This window comes from Galleria mellonella, unplaced genomic scaffold, assembly GCF_026898425.1.
Source record: "Galleria mellonella isolate WM207_F2 unplaced genomic scaffold, CSIRO_AGI_GalMel_v1 utg2411, whole genome shotgun sequence".
In the NCBI taxonomy this organism is placed as follows: Eukaryota; Metazoa; Arthropoda; class Insecta; order Lepidoptera; family Pyralidae; genus Galleria; species Galleria mellonella.
In genome coordinates this window covers 585,089-609,798 of record NW_026442049.1, presented here as the reverse complement: position 1 = coordinate 609,798, position 24,710 = coordinate 585,089, and the positions used below count along the sequence as shown (strand labels likewise).

The 24,710-nt window shown below is 32.0% G+C and overlaps 1 protein-coding gene across 1 annotated transcript in view; it reads left to right on the top strand.

Annotated features, from left to right (window-relative positions):
* The window catches only part of LOC113516502 (tenascin-like), a 34,195-nt gene extending 10,884 nt beyond the window's left edge, over positions 1-23,311 (top strand). Inside the window, exons 4-8 of the mRNA XM_052894830.1 lie at positions 8,094-8,127; positions 9,784-10,487; positions 13,067-13,108; positions 13,877-14,007; positions 20,001-23,311. Coding sequence (XP_052750790.1) covers positions 8,094-8,127; positions 9,784-10,487; positions 13,067-13,108; positions 13,877-14,007; positions 20,001-20,188 — 1,099 coding nt within the window. The 3' untranslated portion in view covers positions 20,189-23,311. The remainder of the gene's footprint in view (positions 1-8,093; positions 8,128-9,783; positions 10,488-13,066; positions 13,109-13,876; positions 14,008-20,000) is intronic.
* Positions 23,312-24,710: the final 1,399 nt, after the last annotated feature.

Below are 24,710 nucleotides of genomic sequence, written 5' to 3'. Positions count from 1 at the left end.
TTATTTACGAATACTATTATGTATTTTTACAGTAATTCCTCCTGTTATAAAAAAATCTATTTTCCTGTTGACGGATACCGTTACTATACATAATGCATCTACCTACATATAGAGTTAGTTTCTAAGTAGATGTTCTTTGCATTGGAGACGAAGAGATTGTGAGCAATGGGGACTAGCAGCCCCATTGCCATGTCAGGTCGAACCTCTCGCGGTTCCTCTTGGAAACCATCGTGCTTAATTCCAAGCAAATGATTCATCACTATGAACTAATTGATCTGTCTTTCCATCCTTACCTATTTTGTCTCATCGGTCCCGCCGTAATGTATACTATTAGTGCAGGCGGTGTTACTATTCCATTCTTTACCATCCTCATCATGCCAGCCGTTAACTGGTCACTACTGGACTACAGTGTGGGTTTTATCAGTTGTTACCACGCTTGGCAGGCGGGTTGGCAACTGCAGTTAGGCTTTGGTGATGTTTTAAGAGAGACGCTACTGTCTATCTCTTGAATCGTTCATTAAGTTCCCCTAGTCACCTGTTACGACACCCATGGATAAATTACCATTTCATTATCGCCTACTATAAAAAAAAAAAAAAACTCTTTACAAAGTCGACATGATAATATTAATTGGAAAGACATGTCAAAATCAAGTCTTTCTGTGAATATGTTTTTATGGTTCTTTTTTTATATTTTTACTGAAAAACAGTATGTACTTATAATAATAATCCCTGATGGGGTAATTAGAGGCGTCTATTGACTATTTATATATATACAGGTTATAAATATAACTTTAAAATTTTAATAGATATTGAGTATTAAAAATCTTCATAGATTTTTATTGTATACATTAATTAAATTAATTTGAACTGACTTCAAGAAGAAATAGATTTTCAATTCGGTTGTATTTAAATTTTCAAAGCAGTTGTGTTTGCATGGCTGTGTTTCGGTTTGAAGGGTGGGATATGGCGTGAATTACATGTTACATAGGAAAAACACCTGAGTCCTCAGGAATGACAACGCGTGGGGGGTATCATTGGCGAAATTGTATACTCTGTTATGTCCATGGTACTGCTCATGTCTATAGGCGACGGTTACCACTTTCTATCAGGTGGGCCTTCACTTTGTTTACCATTCTAAGTTGTATAAAAAAAAATATGCTTACAAATCGGTTCCATAGATATTTTATCAAAATCGGTTTAGTAATTTAGTTTTTAAATGAAAATAACTGGTTTTGCTACAATTTAATTCAGTTCTTTTTGTGGTATACAATATTAAATTATTATTTGACGGTGGGTTCCGACTTGGTTTTACCTAACATCACACGATAGAGGGGAAAGGGATTGTTAGTAATGGAGACTGAGAACCCCATTGCTAGCAATATACCCAACCAGGTCGACCTGTTCGCGGTTCCCCCTGGAAACTATCATGGTTAATTCCTAATGAATTCATCATGATGGGCTAACTGGCCTGTTTTCATTCTCATCTATTATTCTTCACTGGTGCTCCGCCAGCGTATCCCGTAAGCGCAGGCGGGGTTTCCATACCATTTTCACCTATCAAAAAAAAAACATCACACGATAGAAAGCGACGACTGAAAACTAATATAAAATGCCCTTTCCCCCTTATTTTTAAATCTCATTTATAAAAAGGGCGGAGGTAATGAAAACCTCACTTAATACGAAATGAAGTAAAAACTGATCCATAAATTTGTTTATTAAAAAAATAATAAATGAGATTTGGTGAGAATTCGCCAGGCCTTTTCCTTATTGTAAACAGGCCTTTTTATATATTAACTTTATTTTTGTTATCCTAAAATAAAAAATTAAGCATTTATTTATTTATTTAATTCTTTATTGCATCAAAAACATAAAAATATACAATGACAATTAGAAAATTTAAGTGAAATATAGTAGCATAAAGTGCAGATTAAAATATATATATAAAGGTACAAAAGGCGGTCTTATCGCTATGGCAATTTCTTACAGACAACCTTTTTTTTTTTTTTTTTACAACACAGGGGGCAAACGAGCATGCGGCTCACCTTTGGTTAAAGGAACAGACAGAAGTAATTACACAATATGTGGGATTTATTTTATGAGTGAAAATGGTATGGTAGCCCCGCCTGCGCTAACGGGATACGCTGACGGAGCACCAGTGAAGGGTGATAGATGAGAATGAAAACAGACCAGTTAGCCCATCATGATGAATTCATCAGGAATTAATCATGATAGTATCCAGGAAGAACCGCGAGAAGGTCGACCTGGTTGGGTATATTGCTAGCAATGGGATTCTCAGTCTCCATTACTAACAATCTCTTTCCCCCTAACAATATGTGGGTTATAAAATAGTAAATATTCTCGTTATTAGAGAATATTTACTATTTTATTATACTATAACTATTTTCCGTTATCCTTGTAAGTTCTAGTATGTTATCGGTCGGAAAATTACAGCACGCAGTCACGTGTATTGGCACTTGTTTCAGTTTACAGTTAACGTATTTTATTTTATAATGTTAACAAGTGCAATTATGTTACAGAACAAAATATGACGTGTCATACATATTTCTGATTATTAATTGATGACATTTTTTATTTTTTTTTATTAAACATAACTATTATGAAAACATAACTTTATTAAAATATTATTATTTATTATATATGTACATTATAATGCTATATCTTAGTAACCATAAACTATAAATATCTAAATAGAAGAGATAGTCAATCTAGATATATAATTAGAGACAAGTAATTAAAAAATAAAAAAAATATATATTTAAATAAAAAAAAAACTTTTTTTTTTAATTATAATACATTAGCAATAGATAGGTTTAGAAAATAAAAATATTGCTTTTGTTATTCGTTGATAATGTAGATTATTATAAATGAAAGAATTTTTAAAATGGGTTTAGCAGTTGTTGAGTTAATTCAATATTTGTCTATCTATGTTTATCTTTGTCTACCTCGTAAAGAAGTCGGTGTGATGATAAAATATCAATAACGTCTGTAATAACTTCACATAATTATAACGCATTTTAAATAGACCTATTAAATTAAGAAATAAAAATTATAGCCCGATAATGAAAGTTCAAGGTTACATTAATTATATTGCTAAATAAATATTCTAATTGCATATTTGTTTAAAATATTGTAGGTACCTAGTAATTTGTAATAGAAATTTTGTATTTACTATTTTTAACTAATTGGTAATTTACTTGAAGGATCTGTTGTTTTGTTGAATTTTGTTACTTAGAAGCTAGATTTAATAAGAAAAAGTCCTTACTCTTATGGCCTATCCTAATTCATTAGGTAAGTGTGATACCAATATCACACTTACCTAATGAAATACCAAAATAAAAGTACATAAGTTATACGCAAAAGACAGAATTTTAGTTACAAATTAAAAACAATATAAAATTTGTGTAAAAAATTTCGTAAAAAAGATGATAAAAGATTCCGTTTAGAGATATATTATAAAAGAAAAAAAAATAGTGCATGTAACAAAAAATAAAAAAAAAATTGATAAAAGTATTCGATGTATATTTAGGGTCCCTTACTAAATATACCTTCTATTAGTTAATACAATTTTGTTAATTTATCAAAAAACAATAATATATTGAATTTTATTAAAATTTAATTTTGTATAAACTGGTATTCTTGAAACTAAAGAAAATCAAGAGAATACTGAATATTATTATTGTATATTTTCCATAATATTCAGGGAAAATAGTAAAAATGATATATTTAATTAAACATATTTTTTCGATGGAATCGATGTACTAATCGTTATTCGGTTCTCGTTTGTGTGTCACGATGTTCTATGACTCGCCGGATGCGGGATGCGTATAGAACAATTTGATGCATGCGAAATGTCATTGTTCCATACCAAAGACGTCAGATTTTATTGCCCGACTCGATTTAGGCGGTAAAAGCGACATTTCAGTGGTGAACTAACGGCATATTAAAGTAGGATTGTGTTAATATTAATCGATATCTATTCCGCAATCGATTCACAACGTTACGAGTATTGATGTCTCGTACCCGTTAATGTAAAAGTAAATCGGTAAATTTTTTTACATGGTATTTATTATTTTTTATACCACAACTGAATATCAGTGTTTTGCTTTTTAAGAGCAGAACAATAAACTAAATTGTGACCATTTTGTGTTACTGTGGCACACTCACGAAAAATTATGTTACCTCTTTTATGAACTTTCGTTGTTTTTTTTTAATGTATTCTTTTATTAGTGTGCTGTAAGTGATGTAAATAAATTATATATCTATCTATCTATTGATCGTAAATTTTTTAAAGTTATATTATATGCACATCGTATATATATATATACGATGTACATATAATATGGCAAACAAGCTGACGACCCACCTGATGTAAAGTGGTAACCATCGCCTATAGACATAAGCAGTACCATGGATATAACAGAGTATACTGTTTCGCCCATGATACCCCTCATGCGTTGCCATTCCTGAGGACTCAGGTGTTATTCCTCTGTACCCAGTAAATTCACGCCATATCCCACCATTCAAACCGAAACACACCCATGCAAACACAACTGCTTCACGGTTGAAACACGAATGGGACAGAGGTACCCCAGCAATCGACTTTCGTTTACATAATCAAGTAAAATTAAATCAAATAAGTTATTTAGTTAATTAATTAGTGTAGTAATTTTTTTAGTTGTTACAAGACTGATATTTGAATTCTTTATAGATAAGCAGAAATTGCTAATTTTTTTCATGTTAAGTTGAAAGTATTTTTCGAATACAATTGTGGTATAAGACCAATAAAATTATTGATATATTTACGAATATAAAAATGGATTTAATTATTTATAAAAAAAAAAAACAATGATTGTCTATTATCAAATGAACCATAAATAATGTCTATTTATTAAAGTAGATAGGAACTGTCTCAAGTGAACAGAGTTGATTCATTACTAAATTTAGTTCGATGTCAACGTTTCTTTTTCGACGAGGAATAGGGCGGCCACAATGTATAGAGGAAGCGATAATTTTATCGTACGGTTGGTAGTTCGCTACCACATTTATATCGTGTTTTATACGCAATATTAACAATAACTTATTGGCGGGAAGCTTCGGTATAATAGTTTGATGATTCGAAGCGCGCGTACGTTTGCTAAACAAAATGATGCAGTTTGTGTGTACGCATGTGTTTGTGTTGTTGATTGTAGCGATATATTGTGAAGCGGCTTTGACAGTGGGAGATGAGGGTGTGTGTGTTAGAAATACAACGTAAGTTTTTTTTTTAATTAGTGATTTATAAAGACAGAGGAAGTTAATTACAAGGTTTCTGTCTTACTGTCGTTTTTATAAATAATCGATTTCGAAAAATATGTTCTGTTCTTAATTTGAATGTATTTTTTTATGTGTTCGTTACGGAAATTTTTAAGTAAGCCACACTGATTTTATTTTTTTACAAATAGGGTTCACTCTCGTTTTAGTCCCAATTTAGGCCAGCATAATTTTTTTTTTGTTGTTAAAATCGGATTTTTGTAAAAAAAAATATTTTGCATAGTTTTGGAGAATATTAGTATGTAATTTGTGAATAAATTTGCTATATTATATACTTTAATGTCATATTATTAATATTTATTGTTTATTTATATATATTTGTATATTTGAAAAGGCTGGCTAAATTATTTTAATGTCTTTTCTTAAAAGTTCTCTTTTCTTGGTGAATTGGCAAGCAAACTGATAACTCGTAGAGAGTGGTAACCGATGCTTACAGCTATGAACAGACAGATAATATGCTATGACACCTATGGTAACCCTCTGGAGCAGAGAAGAGCAACCCACAAATTAACTTGCTTCTATTCTTGAGAACTAGATTATAATGCGTCGGAACTTGTTAATTGCGCTGTCATATTGCATTTTTGGAACATTTTTTAATGGATGATAATGATATGGTAACCCCGCCTGCGCTATCGGTATACACTGGTGGGGCACCAGTGAAGGATGACAGGTGAGGATGAAGTAGGTCAGTTAGCCCATCTTGACGAATTCAACATAAATTGTTCACGATGGTTGCCAGGGGGAACCACGTGAAGGTCGACCTAATAGGGCATATTGCTAGCAATGGGGCTGTCAAACTCTATTGTTTTAATCCCTTATCCCCCTGGACAGTTCCAGGCCAATGCCAGTGCATTGGCTATACTTAGCTATACTTTTTTATCAATTATCAATTATCAATATAGATTTTTAAATTGATTTTAATGGAATTCCTAGTAAGGTCATTGCAGGACGATAGGTGAGAATGAAGACAGGTCATTTGTGTTGATCACGCTAAAGTCGGCTGGACAGGATATGTTGCTAGCAATAGGTTCTTTAGTTTACTAATAACCTGATCCCCCCTGATTTTTATTTATACTCGTATGTATAATTTAATACTAATATTGTACAATCTAGGGGCATTCTTGTTAATAATTTTTTTACGGAATTTACCCATATTTCACCGAGCATATTAGAATTCAACGTGGCAGGATGCGAGCCTAACACTGTCGCTCGGTTAGTGGCGTAACTATATCTGAGGCCCGTGGTAAATTTATCGGATGGGGCCCTTTCATTATCTAAAAAAGCTAGCTTGATGTTGTATATATGTTGTATATATTGTATTATCAACAATATTACAAATAATATGGTGACTGTTTTTAGTTTTACTTAGAAAATTTTATTGAATTTTTAATAATTTATTTATATTATACAAATAGTGTAATGTTTTAGGTTAAATGATTCTTAAATGATTAAATAATTTTTTTTTCAAAAATTTAAGTAATAAATATATTTTTTTTGTGTTCACGGCCATTCGTATCACGAGCCCTAGGGCTGGGGGCTCGTGGCATTTTGCCCGCTCTGTCAGTCTATTGTTACGTCACTGCTTTCGGTTTAATTTGATTTGTTAACGGTGTTTTCCCACACTGTAGAGTCAGTCGTAAACTTAAATTGACTAAGTTTTTGGCGACTAGATTAGATAGACAGATAAATATTTATTGTTTTCTTCATAGGATTACAGAATATCTGTGTTTTGCTCTTTTAAGGGCAAAGCAATATACTGAGTTGTGACCATTTTGTGTTACCATGGCACACTTGTTGATTTATATATTTTGTTTTTTTTTTGTTTTTGTTGCTTTTTTTATTTTCATTCTTTTATCTCTTTTATTATTATTATTTAACTCTTTATTGCCCCATAAATAAAAATATAAAATGACAAGTGAATAATTCTAATGAAATACAGTAACATAAATACAGATTGTGTATTATATGTATGTTTTTTTATTGTAATTTGTGTGCTGTAAGTAATGTAAATAAATTATCTATCTATAGTAGTAAACTTATTATAAATACAAACAATCACAAGAAAATATTAACTGTAAAGCAGTTACGTTTGCATGACTGTGTTTTGGTTTGAAGGGTGGGGTAAGGCAGTGAATTTACAGGGTATAGAAGAATAACACCTGAGTCCTCAGGAATGGCAATGCATGGGGGGTATCATTGGCGAAACAGTATACTCTGTTGTGTCCATGGTACTGCTCATGTCTATAGGCGACGGTTACCACTTTCCATCAGGTGGGCCGTCAGCTTGTTTGCCATTCTAAGTTGTATATAAAAAAAAAAGAAAAAAAATTATTAGAACTCATTATCTTTGGAGTTAAGTCTAAGTATTATATTACTAGTAAGATTTTTTTTGTATAATTTTTCAAACAACAATTTAATAATATTTCGACTTGATTCACGAGGTGTCTGTAATATGGGAGCGGTGAACGATCTTATCCCACTTAGCCTGGTACAATACCTCAAAAGGTTGATATGCTAAGGTCACCCACTTCCGGAACAGATGCAGAAGGCGGTACTCTTGGGTGCGATGCTGGTTTCTCTCGCCGGCCGACTGAGCTTCTGCTGGGGATTATTTTGCCATCTTTTCTTCTTAAGAGGGGAAAATATGAATTTTGTTTAAAAAAATAAGAAAAAACTGTGTGTATGTGTGTGTATGTATTTAGATATTTTTTGCTATAAAAATCGTTGAATGTACTCATTAAAAAAAACATTATTTTTTTCAGTACCACCAAACTGAACAGATATCGGATAAGAGAGGTATGTGTATTTTTAAATGTATATTTTAGTTATACTAATTTAATAATACATACATTAAAACAGTAAAACTGAGACCACAAATTTTTAATAATTTGTATTTTGGGTCTGTATACGGAATCTAAATGTAACCAATAGGTAAATACGGAAATATTTATTCATTTATGTTGCATTTGGCAATTTACTAATTACAATTTGTCATACATACATTATTAGCTCATAAAAATCATATTCTAATAATGATTGTGTGACTGAAAATTACAAGCTTTTATCAACTTTATTCCGTGGTTTTCAAAGTTCAAATTTGAACTTAACCTAACATAACCTAAATTAGATATTCACAATCATCAGTTTCGTTCAATACTAACTAACTATATCCCGCAGTTTTACCCGCATGAATTAGTATATAATGTATCATATCCTATGTACTAAATTAAGATGTAACTGTGTGATATGGCTGTGTTTCGGTTTAAAGGGATATGGCAGTGAATTTACTGGGTACAGAGGAATAACACCCGGGTCCTCAGGAATGGCAACGCATGGGGAGTATAGTGTGTGAAACAGTATACTCTGTTATGTGCATGGTACTGCTCATGTCTATAGGTGACGGTTACCACTTTCCATCAGGTGGGCCGTCAGTTTGTTTGCCATTCTAAGTTACATAAGAAAATAACCTACCCATATACTGGATTTTATTCAAAAATCAGCCATTCATCCATCGTTACAAATTTGCGTATTTATAATATTATAAAGGATTTTACTTTACTCATATTATTTCCTGGTAAATATAAAAAGTTGGTTGTTGTATTAAATTCTGGTATTACAAATTGTTCTGTTAAATTGAAACGCTTTATCGGTGCACATTCAATGAGCCTTTTGTTAAATTTTCCGTTGATAACATTATAACAGGCGCTTTGTATGGTTATCAATTTGGTTATTATAATTTAAAATAATGGTGTCAATTTATAAAAAAAAAATATTTCCTTTGACTACGGTCCCTAATTTCGCTTAACAAAAAACATTGTAATATTGTTTTCGAAACCAGTTATTTTAAAAACTAAACTACTTAATGGATTTTGATAAAATTTCTATATAATCAATCTGTAAGTATGTCCTTTCAAATAAAAAAAATAGTACATTACTGCAGCGGCCAGCAACTGAGGCATTGATGGACGAAGTTGCAAACAAAAAACATACGTGAGTCCATCAATGCCTAGTTGTGGCCAAGGCTTGTATAGTACTTTTCTCAAACAATGCGCGGAAATCAAAAACACAATTTTACTTTTTAAGTTCAATGACGAATAACGAACAATAATAATTTTTCATGCACCATAATGTTCCTTTGTTTTTTTTTTCAATAAACAGCTTTCTATTTGTAAGCCAGTTTGAAATTTAAATAAAAACTTTTATTAGTTACCTCCTTAGTAGCTATGCGTTGCCATTTCTGAGGACTCAGGTATTATTCCTCTGTACCCTGTAAATTCACGCCATATCCAACCATTCAAATCGAAACGCAGCCGTGGAAACACAACTGCTTCACGGTTGAAACACGAATAGGACAGAGGTGCCCAAGCAAACGACTTTTGTACAACGTCTCCCTCTGGTAATTCTTTGGAAGATTTTTAAAATTTAATCCAGGTTTTCATCTTTTTTTTACAGAAACACCAAAATTTAGTGGTATACTGCTGTTCGGGTTGGTACTATGACGTGAAAACTGTTGGTTGTAAACGCACCGTGGACAATGCCTACACAGAAGCTGTAATATGTGAGGATCCGTGTTTCAACGCTAAATGCACACACAACAATACGTGCGAGTGTGACACCGGGCACAGACGGATCAACCAAACTCACTGTGCTTCAGAATGTCCGGCTCAATTCATCAACGACCCTCACACACTGAACTGCACATGCGAACCTGGTTATAGCCAAGACCCAAACAACGATGCAAAATGTCTACCTATATGCGAGAAAAATTGTGAAAATGGAGTGTGTATTGCACCGAATAAATGCGAATGCATTCCAGGATACGAGGAAGTGGACAGCTGGAGATGTAAGCCAAAGTGTTCGGAATGTGAAAACGGTGAATGCCAATCACCAGATGTGTGCATATGCAATGAAGGATATAATTTGAATAATAGAAGCAAGTGCACACCCATATGCCGCGATGGATGCATCAACGGAATTTGCTCAGCTCCCAACGAGTGTCAGTGTGAGGATGGTTACAGAAACAATTCGACGGTACCACACATCTGTTATAAACCCTGCAATAGTGTTTGCAACTATGGTACTTGTAATGTTCACGGGGAATGCATTTGCGAATTAGGGTTTGAACTCGACGGCGATACTTGCAAGCCAATTACACCGTAAGTAAAAGTATGTCTTTAAACTAAACCAGCTGATGCCCGCGACTTTGTTCGCATGGCGTTTGTTATTCTTTCGACTAACATTTTCAACCTCGTTATTATAGTGAAGTATGTTTAGGAATACTAGATTAAAATTAACAAATGACAAGTCGTTCTCACTTTATGCCTTGAGTCAAAATGACTTGTGCACTAAGCTGTATAAATTACTATAGATTTTTAACTATCCCACGAAAACTCTTTAATTGTCCGTGATTAAAAGTATCTAAAATGTGGACCGGGGATGTAAGGTACCACCATGCAAATCTTCAACAGTTTCAGAGATTAGACCGTACAAACACGCAAATATACAGAGAAATAAAAAAAAATATAAAAAATATGCATGTGTTCTACTTCACTTCTAAATTTACTCGGTTTTAGCGTTTTTCTATGTACAGACATTCGACCTCTACAGTTTTATTATATGTATAGAATACTAGAATCACCTTTTTTTTTTAAACCAACATCCAATCACATCAATCGTCTGATCCTCAAGCTAAGAGATATCTTGTACCAGGGTATTGTGTTATGAAGTATGAGGCAATGAACATCTAAGGACACAACTCAGTACACCCAGTCCCGACCTAACTCAGAAAGATTGGTTTCCTTTCCTTTTGGTCCGACCGAGAATCGAAGCCGGTTACGCAAAGCAACCTGCCCACCACTATACGCCATGGGAGTCATTAATCATCACACTAACATACTCGTATTGGCGTCTCATTGCTATATTCGAGTCACTATAATATGGCCATATAGGTTGGAGTTTTATTCAGAGTTTCTGTTCTTTTGCACTGAGTTCGGTTTATTTATTTATTTTATTTATTTAACTCTTTATTGCACCATAAAAAAATATATGCATTAATAAGTGAATAATTCAAGTGAAATACAGTAACATAAATACAGATTGAAATATACACATAAAGGTACAAAAGGCGGTCTTATCGCTAGGGCAATCTCTTACAGACAACCTTTGGTTAAAGGAGAACATATAGATGTGGGTAAGTGGCGTAAGAGTGAATTAATAATTTTCGTGCATAAAACACAAAAACCTGTAACGTTTATTTAATTGCCTGACGAAAAGGTATACCTTTTTTTTATCAGGCAATTAGATTATATAGCTTATTGTTTCATACTCTGTATATTAATACGTAAAGCAAAAATTTTGTAGCCCTTTTAACGAAAATTGTGCGGACGTAGGTATATAGACAATGAGTGTAGAATGATAAATATGATGGTTGTATTTCGATTTGAAGGGTGGGGTAAGGCAGTGAATTTACAGGGTACAGAGGAACAACACTTGAGTCTTCAGGAACGGCAACGCATGGGGGGTATCATGGGCGAAACAGTATACTCTGTTATGTCCATGGTACTACTCATGTCTATAGGCGACGGTTACCATTTTCCATCAGGTGTAATAAAAAAAAATATTAATTTTTAACCAATTTTGGTTTACAAGAGACAGAAATTAATGCGATCTATCAACTGAGTCGTGACCATTTTGTGTTGCCATAGCACACACACGAAAGGAAAATTGTGTTAGTTCTTGTATGTATTTTCCTTTTTTTTTTTTGTAAATGTAACCACATAATTAAACTAAATTAGACCATGATGACAATAACTTCATATAAAAATAGCGCAAATGTTTAATGTAAACACAACAGTGAATAGTGCATACTATTCACTATGACGGAATGTATTGACACAGTATTTAGTTCATATAATTTTAATTAATATTTTTTTTATTTTTTACATTAACATTTAAACATAACATTTCAATTTTGACACGTGGAAGACATAACACTAATTATATTTCTTTCAGTATTGATGTTATTTATAATATTGGTATATAACTATAATTTTATAGCAAACAATTTCTTGCCAACATTAATTGTCTTTGCATTATTGTCTGCATACTTGGTATTCGTAGTTGATGAAATATAAATAAAATCCAATTATATTAGTTTATTATATAAATAAATAAAGCAGTTGCTAGTCTGCCAAGTGTAGCGACTACTGGGAAAACCCTCCAATGAGGGGAGGATTATGTTCAGCACGGCTGACATGATGATAGGTTATAAAAATTTAAAATATTTTTTTTTTAAATTGCAAAAATTTCAATGTTTTGTGTGCAGTCACGATGAGTGTCGCTTTATCGAATAAAACAATTTTTTATAGGTAATAATGGATGGTAACCCCACCTGCGTTATACGCTGACGGCAACAGTATACTTTGTCATGTCCATGGTATTACTCATGTCTATAGGCAATGGTTACCACTTTCCATCAGGTGGGCCGTCAGTTTGTTTGCCATTCTAAGTTGTATAAAAAAATATTAATAGAAAATATTTAATAATAAAAAAACGAGTTTTTTAATTCGAGAATTATACTATAAAAATATATATTAAAAAATGTAATTCACGTTTTATTTGCTTATAAAGCGAACATATGCCGGTCACGCGGATGAGGTCGCAGGTTAAAGTTGGTTTACTGTAATTATTGAAGTTTTTTTTCTTTGCTTTTTATTTTGGGCTATTTATGTTCTAGGGAGGAAGTCAACGAGCCAACAGGACTTGCGTCTCCAACAACGTGAGTATTATCTGTGGTATTATTTATAGTGATCGTATCAATATTATTATTTTTATAATAAATATATTATAAAACCGACCATTTTTTGTGGCGCTAGATTTTATGATCGGGACTATTTTTCATTTTATTTAAATTTTTACTAAGTTGTATTGAAAAACCATACACAGCTCATTTGAAACATTTATAAAGATAGGATGTAATGAAATATATATTTAATTACTTTAAACATACATTTAACATAATAAAGGCCTATCATAGAATATACATATATAAAAGATATGAAGGAACTTTTGACATCTGCTTGATTCTACCGTGAATCAGTTGTATTTGCATGGCTGTGTTTCGGTTTGAAGGGTGGGATATGGCGTGAATTTACAGGGTACAGAGGAATAACACCTGAGTTCTCAGGAATGGCAACGCATGGGGGGTATCATGAGCGAAACAGTATACTTTGTTATGTCCATGGTACTGCTCATGTCTATAGGCGATGGTTACCACTTTCCATCAGGTGGGCCGTCAGCTTGTTTGGCATTCTAAGTTGTATAAAAAAAATATTGCTGCTTGACTGTAGGCATGCACAATAATAAAAAATGACTGATATTGATGATGCAGGTAGCTCTGGACTGTTCCTTATAGCAGTCTATGAGGGAGGTCCATGTCCAGCAGTGGAAGAATAATAACTGAAATGATGACGATGATTGATGATTATTGTGATTATACGATATTAATATGAAAAATAAAAGTTAATACAATAAAAACGCTTTTCAGGTTGGCCGGTCTAGAACTTTCATGGGTATTGTCCGGAGTTTTGATAATTCTGCTGGTGGTGATCCTAGTGGTGATCATGCAAAGAATTTGGCAGAGGAGAAGGAACCTAGAACTTAAAGCCTCTGCAGAATGTAAGTATAGGTTTTTTTTTATACAGCTTAGAATGGCAATCAAGCTGACGGTCCACCTGATGGAAAGTGGTAACCGTCGCCTATAGACATGAGCAATACCATGGACATAATAGAGTATACTGTTTCGGCCATGATACACCCCATGCGTTGCCATTCCTGAGGGCTCAGGTGTTATTCCTCTGTACCCAGTAAATTCACGCCATATCCCACCCTTCAAACCGAAACACAGCCATGCAAACACAACTGCTTCACGCTTGAATATTATAAACTCTTTATTGCGCACAGTAGAGATGTATACAAGAAGTATTTATACAGAATGTGCATATACAAAAGGCGGCCTTATCGCTAAAAGCAATCTCTTACAGACGATCTGGAATAAACATTAAATAAATACAGAGAGAAAGGTAGATGGTGCAAGTCATACTAGGATACTCATATCATCATAGAATACTAGTTACATACCGCGGTTTTGCCCGTGATTGTATCGTGATGTGGTATAGCTTATAACATTATTAAAAGAATGCGTTACCAAATATGGTAGTTTAGTGCATTCAAACAAAAATATTTTTTCTGTGTTATATAATAATATAAATTATATGTATATTTGCATTATATTAATTTATCTTGATCCAATCATCATCATCATCATCATCATATCAGCCTTTAACTGTTCACTGCTGAACATAAGCCTTGGGGAGTTTTGGCAGTAGTACCCACGCTTACCAGGCAGATCGGCAACTGTAGTTAGGTCTTGGAGATGTTTTAAGAGGGACGCTGTTGCCGATCCCTCGCCCTCCCTTAGGCACCTATTACGATACACACGGAAAAGGAAGGGGTGACTTATTTTAAGTCGGGATCACACAATACAATGTTTAAATTTTATCCAAATATGGCGGCAGATAGAATCTGCCATCATTTCTTTAAATACTCAAATTGTAATAGGCAGCTAAGAGTAGAAAGAAAAATGCGTCAATATATAATAAAGTGAAACTTGAAATAAAATTTTATATGTATTAAACTTAGATTATATAGATAGAGCATCGAGCCTTAAAAATGGGTCAACTTTTTGTCAGCTAATTGTCAAATTAGCTGACTCGTTTTTTACCAATATTTTTAATGTTATTATTTAATAAATAAAATGAGTGTTTACATATTAAAAGGAAGCAACAATTACAAGACAAAATCAATATAGAAGTTATAGAGGAATCACTCATAATTGTTAACACGCAAAATTGTATAAAAAAAGTTGACCCGCTTTTCTCGAAGCATTTGTATGGAGACACTCTATCTATATAATGTAAAGAGACATCATACACTTGGAAGGATATATTTGTAACACAAATATTTCGTGTATTCATATCACAATTAAAACAACTATTAGCTAAAAAATGTTATTATGATATGTAGATGAATATTTAAATGTTAAAAATTTGGATTAAAAAAAAATAACGCATAATATATAAATATTTAACTTAAAAAGAGTGAACGATAAGAGAAGATTGGTTGAAATAATAAAGAATAGAAGAGGCAAAATACTGGGCCACCTTATACGACATGACGATTTTTTTAAGAGCATAGTAGAAGGAAAGATAGAGGGCAAAAGAGGAAGAGGAAGACCGAGGAATAACTACATGGGGCAGATAAAGGAAACACTAGGCGTCATGTCGTATAGGGAGATAAAGGATATGGCCTGGGATAGAGCTGGCTGGAGGAAGATGCATGAACTAGTTGCACCGACAAGACGAAACTCTTAAATGAAAAGAGGATATAAATATTACTGGTTTAGTTAATAATACTAAAATTGATAAGTATACTAATAAAATAATATTAAAATATGAACAACTACATTAAATTGCATTAAATTAAAATAAAACGTATGGAAACAAAAAAAATCGTTAACATCATTAAATTAACTTGGATTTTAATTAAAATTTCATTACATTGATGAAATTGAAACTGAATTATTTAATTATTGAATCGAAGCATTTGGCGTTCCATTGTTTCTGCCTACCCTAATGGGAGACAGGCGTGACAGATATGTATGTATGTATGTAAATTGAATTGAATTGAATACTTCTCGTACTACTGTAACTAATCACGGTATTTTGTATCTATATAATCTAACTAACTAAGATGTCGGGTCAGCATTAGATCACACTTATAAAGTACATACATGACATTATAAATGAAATTAACTCACATTGGTTTTCGCGGTTAAATCGCTGAACCGATTTTGATGTAGTTTAGTATGGGATACCCTCACGTCTGAGGAAAGATATACTGAAAACAAACGAAACAGGCCAAATAATGTTGCTTGTGAAATTCAGTCATAAGTTTAGCAGGAAGGTTATTTTGGTCTCATTGTCTCATTTTTGACAATGTTGTGTTTTGTGTAACGTACTTGCAAAACTGAATACGGTTTCGTTGACGTTTGTGTAATTTTTGAAAAATTCAAATAGTTTTATGTATTTTAGTATAAATTTTCTTATTTTTGATAATTTTGTGTTTTGTGAGTTGTACACCTATTTACTAACTTGCTTTTAATAATATATAACTACATAATATCTTTTTTTTATACAACTTAGAATGACAAACAAGCTGACGGCCCACCTGATGGAAAGTGATAACCGTCGCCTATAGACATGAGCAGTACCATGGACATAACAAAGTATACTGTTTCGGCCATGATACCCCCCATGCGTTGCCATTCCTGAGGACTCAGATGTTATTCCTCTGTATCCAGTAAATTCACGCCATATTCCATCCTTCAAACCGAAACACAGCCATGCAAACACAACTGCTTCACGGTAAAAACACGAATGGGACAGAGGTACCCAAGCAATCGACTTTTGTACAAAGTCTCTCTTACTTATTAGTATTTATTTGTCTGCTAGATGAACTGTCATATTGCTGTTTACTGTATAGATAATCTGGTAGCATTATTTTATTGTTACCCTATTCCTTTTGGCCACAACAGAATATCAGTGCTTTGCTCTTTTGAGGGCGAAGCAATAAACTGAGTTGTGACCATTTTGTGTTGTTATGGCACACGCACAAAAGGAAAAAATTGTATTTGGCTTTTATGTATTTTTATTTTTATGATTTCTCTTATCTCACTTTTTATGTATGTACTTATATCTGTATCTGTTGTAGTTTGTGTGCTGTAAGTAATGCAAATATATATTTATTTATTCTTTATTTCACAATAAAATTTTGTACAAATGGCGAGCTTAATACCATATGGCATTCTCTACCAGCTAACCATTGGGTAAAAACAGAAAGCGTATGAAGGGCAGATGTGGTGGAAAATATGTGACAATTATAGTAACACATTAAGGCAATACACAATATAAATATAATATACACATAAGATGCACATATAATACATAAACATTACTTTTAATATATATGGATAAACTAATATATATATATATATATATATATATATATATATATATATATATATATATATATATATATATATATATATACATAAATTAAAACAACGATTAGCATCTATCTATCTATTCTTCATTGATCATATTACAAAAAGAATATTTGGTACAAAATTGGTGATTTATATTAATATCATATTAATGATTGCTTGCAATAGATCATTTTTTTAAATTCATTAATTTATAAAAACACGTAAACTCTTTCAGGATTTTGTTTTTTATTTTATTTAAAGGTATACACAACAGGTTACAATCAATAACATTATAAACATTTATATAAAGATAATAGTATGAACCAGATTGAGACCCAGACAGGTGTACACACAGCATGGTTAAAGCAGTCAGCGAACAATGTTAAATTATTAATTATATAAAGAAAGCATATGAATGTCGTAAAAAACAAATAATAAAAATAAAATGCAAATAATAAAAATACATAAAAATATGGACATGTCAAAGAGACTTGATGGCTGATTGTAAAATGTTTTTGAAGGTATCTAGACGTGAGTTGAAGATATCAATTTGAGGACATTTAGCTAAAAATTCATTAAAAGTACTACATATACGGACGAGCGGGTTATAATACGATGTATTGTTCTTATAAACGCAGAGTGCAAATGTTTTAGAACTCCGTGATTATTATTATTAGTTGATTAATTTAATAAAGAGTACTTACAAGTGATTTTATAATCAGTATATTTAATAGGTACTTACCTATTTAATTATGTAGATATATAATACTTACTAAGTCTATATTCTAGGTCAAGTTAAAAAAAGAAACCATTGATTGATTTATAACTAGTGAATAACATTAATTATACTCGTTCACGATTTAAAAAAAAAAAACTAATAACATCACAATAATAAGCCTGACAAGAATTATGTATGAATAAACATTTATTTTATTTATTTATTTATAATTCAATTTTAATATGAAATAACACAGCCGAGTGGTGTCTGCATAGAAAGGGCCGCCCCTTTCTTTTCTGTGGGTGTCGTAAGATGCAACTAAGGGAGCTTTACGGTCAAGGGAAGGATGGCAACGTCCCTCTTTAAACATCATCAAAGCCTAATTGCGGTTGCTAACTCGCCTGCCAAAAGTGGTAATTACTGGCAAAATGAAGGCCTATATTCAATAAAGAAGGTGATAGCATGCAAAAATACATTTAAGGTTAACGATTATTTTGTTTTTTGTTTAAAAAGTCTTTTACATCATAAAAACTATTTATATTCAGCCAAGTATACAATCTCTTTTTAAATAAATTCACATAACAATTTTAATTCAGTCGGTATTTTATTATATACTTTTACACACATATATATATATATATATATATATATATATATATATATATATATATATATATATATATATATATATATATATATATATACAATTTAAGTATCAGTCTTTATTGATTAGTATTGCATTAGTTGAATAAGAACGCAATTATATAATTATGGTCATAAAAAGATTTTAATTAAATACATGAGCTTAAAATGCGAGTTTGTCGTTCTGGTAACATGAAAATGATAGGAGGAGGGGATTGTTAGTAATAAGGGCTGCAAGTTCCATTGCTAGCAATATACTCTGTCAGCTCGACCTCCACGTGGTGCCCCCTGGAAACCATCGTGCTGAATTCCAGATGTATTCATCACGATGTAGCCCACTGACCTGCTTTTTCATTATCACCTATTACTTCTCGTTGGTGCCCCGCTGGTGTATACCGTTAGCTCAGGCAGAGTTATGCTATTCCATTAGCATCCATAAAAAAAACATGAAAATGGTTAACTGGAACGATATTAAGAGAGAGGGGTTTAGAAAAACTCGTCAAATTACAAATTTTTATTAATTCTTCTCTCTATAAATGTATAGGCAGAGGAATTAATAAAAATCTCCGGTCAACTTTTTATTTCCTTTTTATTTTTTTTATTTTGTTTCAACCGTAAAGCAGTTGTGTTTGCATGGCTGTGTTTCGGTGTGAAGGGTAGGATATGGTGTGAATTTACAGGGTACAGAGGAATAACATCTGAATCCTCAGGAATGGCAACGCATGGGGGCTATCATGGGCGAAACAGTATACTCTGTTATATGGTACTGCTCATGTCTATAGGCGACCGTTATCATTTTCCATTAGATGGGCCGTCAGTTTGCTTGCCATTTTAAGTTGTATAAAAAAAATATAGAAAAAAAATCGACTAGAGACCCGCCTTTGTACTTATCACTCGCTAATAATGTGTACTGTATAGGTGACAGAATTTTTAAGTAGTATTTGAAATTTTCAACATTTGAGTTCATCCAATACAAACAAAAAATAAAATCTGTCCTCATTGTATTTATAATGTTATTTAAGACAGAGAACATTAGTTTATATTTTAAATCTTCGATAAAAATAAACATAAACATATAAAATGCAGTTATTTAAAGTTTTAAATAGCCTCATTAATTAAAGGGAGGAGCGGTGTCCAAATAAAAAAAAAATACACATAATTAACGTTCTTTAAGATATAATTAAATTATTTTATTACTAATTACAGATAATGGACAACCCAGTGTAATATATACTGTGCCTAACACACTAATACGGCGTGTTAGTGAAAATGACGAAAACGACAATATGGAGGATGAAGACTCACAGGACTGTGACGCCACATCCACATACGAGAACGTGGAGGACGAGGCCGAAGTCCGGGAACGATTGTTCAAAGTCGGTACGCATTTGTAATAATGACAATTCCCATTTTGATTGTGTAATGTCAGTTTAGTTCAGTACATATTTGTAATAATGATAATCAGATGTGCCTAATTGGATTTGTGTATTGTAAATTTAGCGCGGTAAACATTTGTCATAATGACACTGTACCTATTTCGATCGTGTAATGTCAGTTTAGCGCGGTACACATTTGTCACAATGACACTGTACCTATTTCGATCGTGTAATGTCAGTTTAGCGCGATACACATTTGTCATAATGACACTGTACCTATTTCGATCGTGTAGTGTCAGTTTAGCGCGGTATACATTTGTCATAATGACACTGTACCTATTTCGATTGTGTAGTGCCAGTTTAGTCCGGTACATATTTGTAATACTGATAATTCGATGTGTCTTATTGGATTGTATAATGTCAGTTTTACTGACTGTCGATAAGCGCCTGTATAAAACGGCGATATTTTGTTATTGTGAGAATTTTGTTCCTTTTTCAAATCCAAGAGATCTTATTTAAGAGGAGTATTTTTCAAAAAATATGAGTAAGTGCTGAAAAATTATAAAAAAAATTAGCTGACAGGCAAGAGTGAATTTTTGTCACACAGTTTGATATGTACCTAACAATTTAATAAGCAAAATTCTCTACTTATCAAAATATTTTATGCTTTATATGTTTGATTACTCCACGGTCAAAAGTAGATAAATAAGTGTTGAGTGAAATTATAACTGTCAGTTACTAAATTAAAATATAAAAATATTATAAATGTGGATGTGTGTTTGTTTGTTACTTATTGGCGCCATAACAGCGCAACTATTCTTCACATTTAGTATATATATAAAATTCGGAATGAAGAAGCTGATCGTAATCATGTAATAAAATAGATGTTACACATTTTACTATAGTTAACGTAGACCCACCGAGTCTGAACTCGTTAGATTAGTCTCGATGTAGTTAGTTGATGTGCCGAACAACCCCCTCGACAAGGTAGAAACAAATCTATTTATAGTTATTGCTCTGGCCATTACTCACATGCATGGCCGTAGCTGGGGGGGGGGGGGCATTGAAGGGCAATGCCCTACCTTAAAATAAAAGGCCCCAAGAAAATTAGACAGATTTGCCTTTTTGTAGTCATTTAATTATGGCTTCTGCCCTACCTTAAACTTGAGTCTGGCTACAGCCCTGCTCACATGTGAAAGAACAAGACAGCGCACATTGCCATTTCATACTATTTCTTAGACTTGCTAGCGATAGCGATTCTATCAATAGATTCGTTAGTATTTTGTCTACGGAGGCTGGATACGCTGATGGATATTGAATGTTATGATGTATATATATATATATATATATATATATATATATATATATATATATATAATAATTTTACTAAAATTTATAAAATTAACACAATAAACGACTGTTACGAGTATGTAACATTAATTGAAAATTTAAAAAAAAAATGTAAGACAAAATTACGTTAAATATTAAGTAACGTGCAGTTTCAGGGAGATTTTATTTTTTTATTTTATTTATATTGTTTACTCTGTCGTCAATCGTCCGCGGCGGAGGATCGGCGACTAAACATTTGCTAAATGTGGTGCTAGCCTTAATGTAAGTTAATTTAAGTATGTCTTCATAATATTGTTAATATATTTTAATTATGTATTAGTTATAATAATGTAAAATGTTACATACTTGATATAATACTTACAATTTCCTCAAACGGCTAGTCAGAGATGTGTATGAATCATATAATAAATGATATGCAATTCATAAAAACATATTTTGTACACAATCTTGCAAATTGTCAATGTCATTAATCATAAGAAGTGACACTCTTGTAATGTAAGAAACATTGCAAGGATGTCACTTCTTACGGTATAAGGTTGGTTTAAATCCATTTGCATTTTTCCGACACACACGAAAAAGGAAGGGGTGGCCTATTCTATGCCGGGACAACACATATTCTATGCACATAACCTTGCAAAATCTCATAAGAAATGACATTCTTCCGACATGTTACATTGCAAGAATGTCATTTCTTACGGCATAAGGTTGGCATAAATCCATGTGTATTTCGACCACGTAATATAATACTCATATTAATAATTTTTTTTTATTACCATTTAGTAATAAGCTTCTTGTCACTGTATTAAATACAATTATACGCTACATGCATTGTTATAATGATTTTAATTAAAAAGTTACATGTAAATTGAAAGTGACTATAGTTATGTCAATTTTACAAAAAATGACAATGAGCTCGAGTTTGGAAAGATGTTCTCTAAGTATTAATACCTTAAATAATTTTATAACAGGAGAAATTTTTATTTTAAAAACTGATTTGTAATAAATTTCTAAAAGATTTAAGTCATTGTAAATTTAATTCATGATAGTTCATAAAATAGTGCATTTGTAAAAATATTAGATTACAATAATTTTAGCGATTGCTTCTATAGAAGCGACCTCAACATTTTACTTTTAATTTTATTTATAAATAAATATTTAAATAATATAAATATTTATGAAAAAAATATGTATTTATTTATATATGTATGTAGTCTTCGTTTAGAAATTGAATCAACAATTTCTTCCTGAATTAACATTAAAGGAAATTAACAATCATTGATACTTTGTATTTTGAGAATGTAAGTACCTACATAGGGTAAATATTATGTTTGATTATTTTTTGTTATTATTATTTTTTAATATCACAGTTAATGTATATACATATATAATTATTAACAAGATAAAATTTAGAAGGCCTTTCACTTCACGACGGTTTAAAAAAACATATAATAAAGTATATAATTGAAAAGAACTCAAAATTCCTCAATTATTTGGTCTCAAAGGTACTTAAATATTGTGACTAAATTTACTTTTTAATAACTTAAACTGTTTAGTTTTTATTTTTATATATTTTTTTTTGTATAACGTTTGTTTCAAAATCAATCATAAAATAATGTAAGATTTGTGATAAAGACAAAAACGTTTTAAAATAATAATATTGAATCTCTCTAAATATTTTTGATAAAAATCGGTCAAGTATTTTTCTGTATTATTTATTTAATATGCACCTATTTTTAATTAAATATAAGGTTATTTTAATTATTTTGAAAAAATAAATGACTTTCAAACTAAGTATTTTGTTTAATTTGATAAAGTTTAGATGGCATCACATTAGCAATTTTTTTATACAACTTAGAATGGCAAACAAGCTGATGGCCCACCTGATGGAAAGTGGTAACCGTCGCCTGTAGACATGAGCAGTACCATGGACATAACAGAGTATACTGTTTCGCCCATGATACGTGAATTGCATGTATGCACTTATTCAATGATTTTTGCTTACACAAGACTAGCTTTTTGCGCGCTACTTCGTACATGTGAATTTTAGTAGTAGGAAAACTAATGAAATACATCAGTTCTAGATATCATACTACGATGAAACAAAGACCAGATTTTAAATTAGACCTTAAAGATAACTGTAAAAACTGCATTTAATTTGGTGCAGTAGTTTTTTTGTGATGTTGGAACAAACATACAGACAGGTAGACAGACAGGGAAAACCTCTAAAAAATATTGTTTTAGCATCTATTTGTTTTATTTACACCCCTCGTGTTTTTATTTCTGAAATCTCTCCCATGTATAGACATCATCTCCTTATAATTTTATTATAATGTGTTAAGTTGACTGGAAGAAATCTCTTTAAAAGATAAGTACGCCTTTGTTAACATTGTTATTAACTTATTGTTGTTATTGTATGTCTTAGTGCAATAACTACTAAGATAATAATTACTAGGATGTGAAAGAAAACATTGCTAGCAATATACCCTGTTAGGTCGACCTCTACATGGCCCCCCCTGGAAACCATCGTGCTGAAACCCAGGTGTATTCAACAAGATAGACTAACTGACCTGCTTTTTCATTTTCACCTGTCATCCCTCACTGGTACCCCGCCAGTGTTTATCGTCAGCGAGGGTGGGGTTGCCATTCCATTATCATGCGTTAAAAAAAAAACCGTTTCACTAATTATTACTAAATTTAGCATGTACCTCAAATTCTACGTACATGTTGGTCTTCTTTTTATTTAAGAGTTTCCTCTTGTCAGTGCAACTAGTTCATACATCTTCTTCCAGCCAGCTCTATCCCAGGCCATATCCTTGACCTCCCTGTACGACATGACACCTAGTGTTTCCTTTATCTGTCCCATGTCTTCTCCTTCCTCTTTTGCTCTCTATTTTTTCTTCTATTGTGCTCTTTGAAAAACGTTATGTCATATAAGTTAGCCCAGCATTTTGCCTCTTCAATTCTTTGTTATTTTTATTAATGTTCTTTTCTCATTCACTCTTTTAAGGACCTCATTCGTTATTTTTTCTGTTCAGCTTATCCTTTCCATTCTCCTCCACGTCCACAATTCGAACACTATGTTGAAATAGAAGGTAATAAATAGAGACACAAAAAAAAATATGTTGTCAAAAAAAAAAAAAACTTTGGGAACTAGTTTATTCTCGAATTAGATCGGTTACATGTTTCGTTC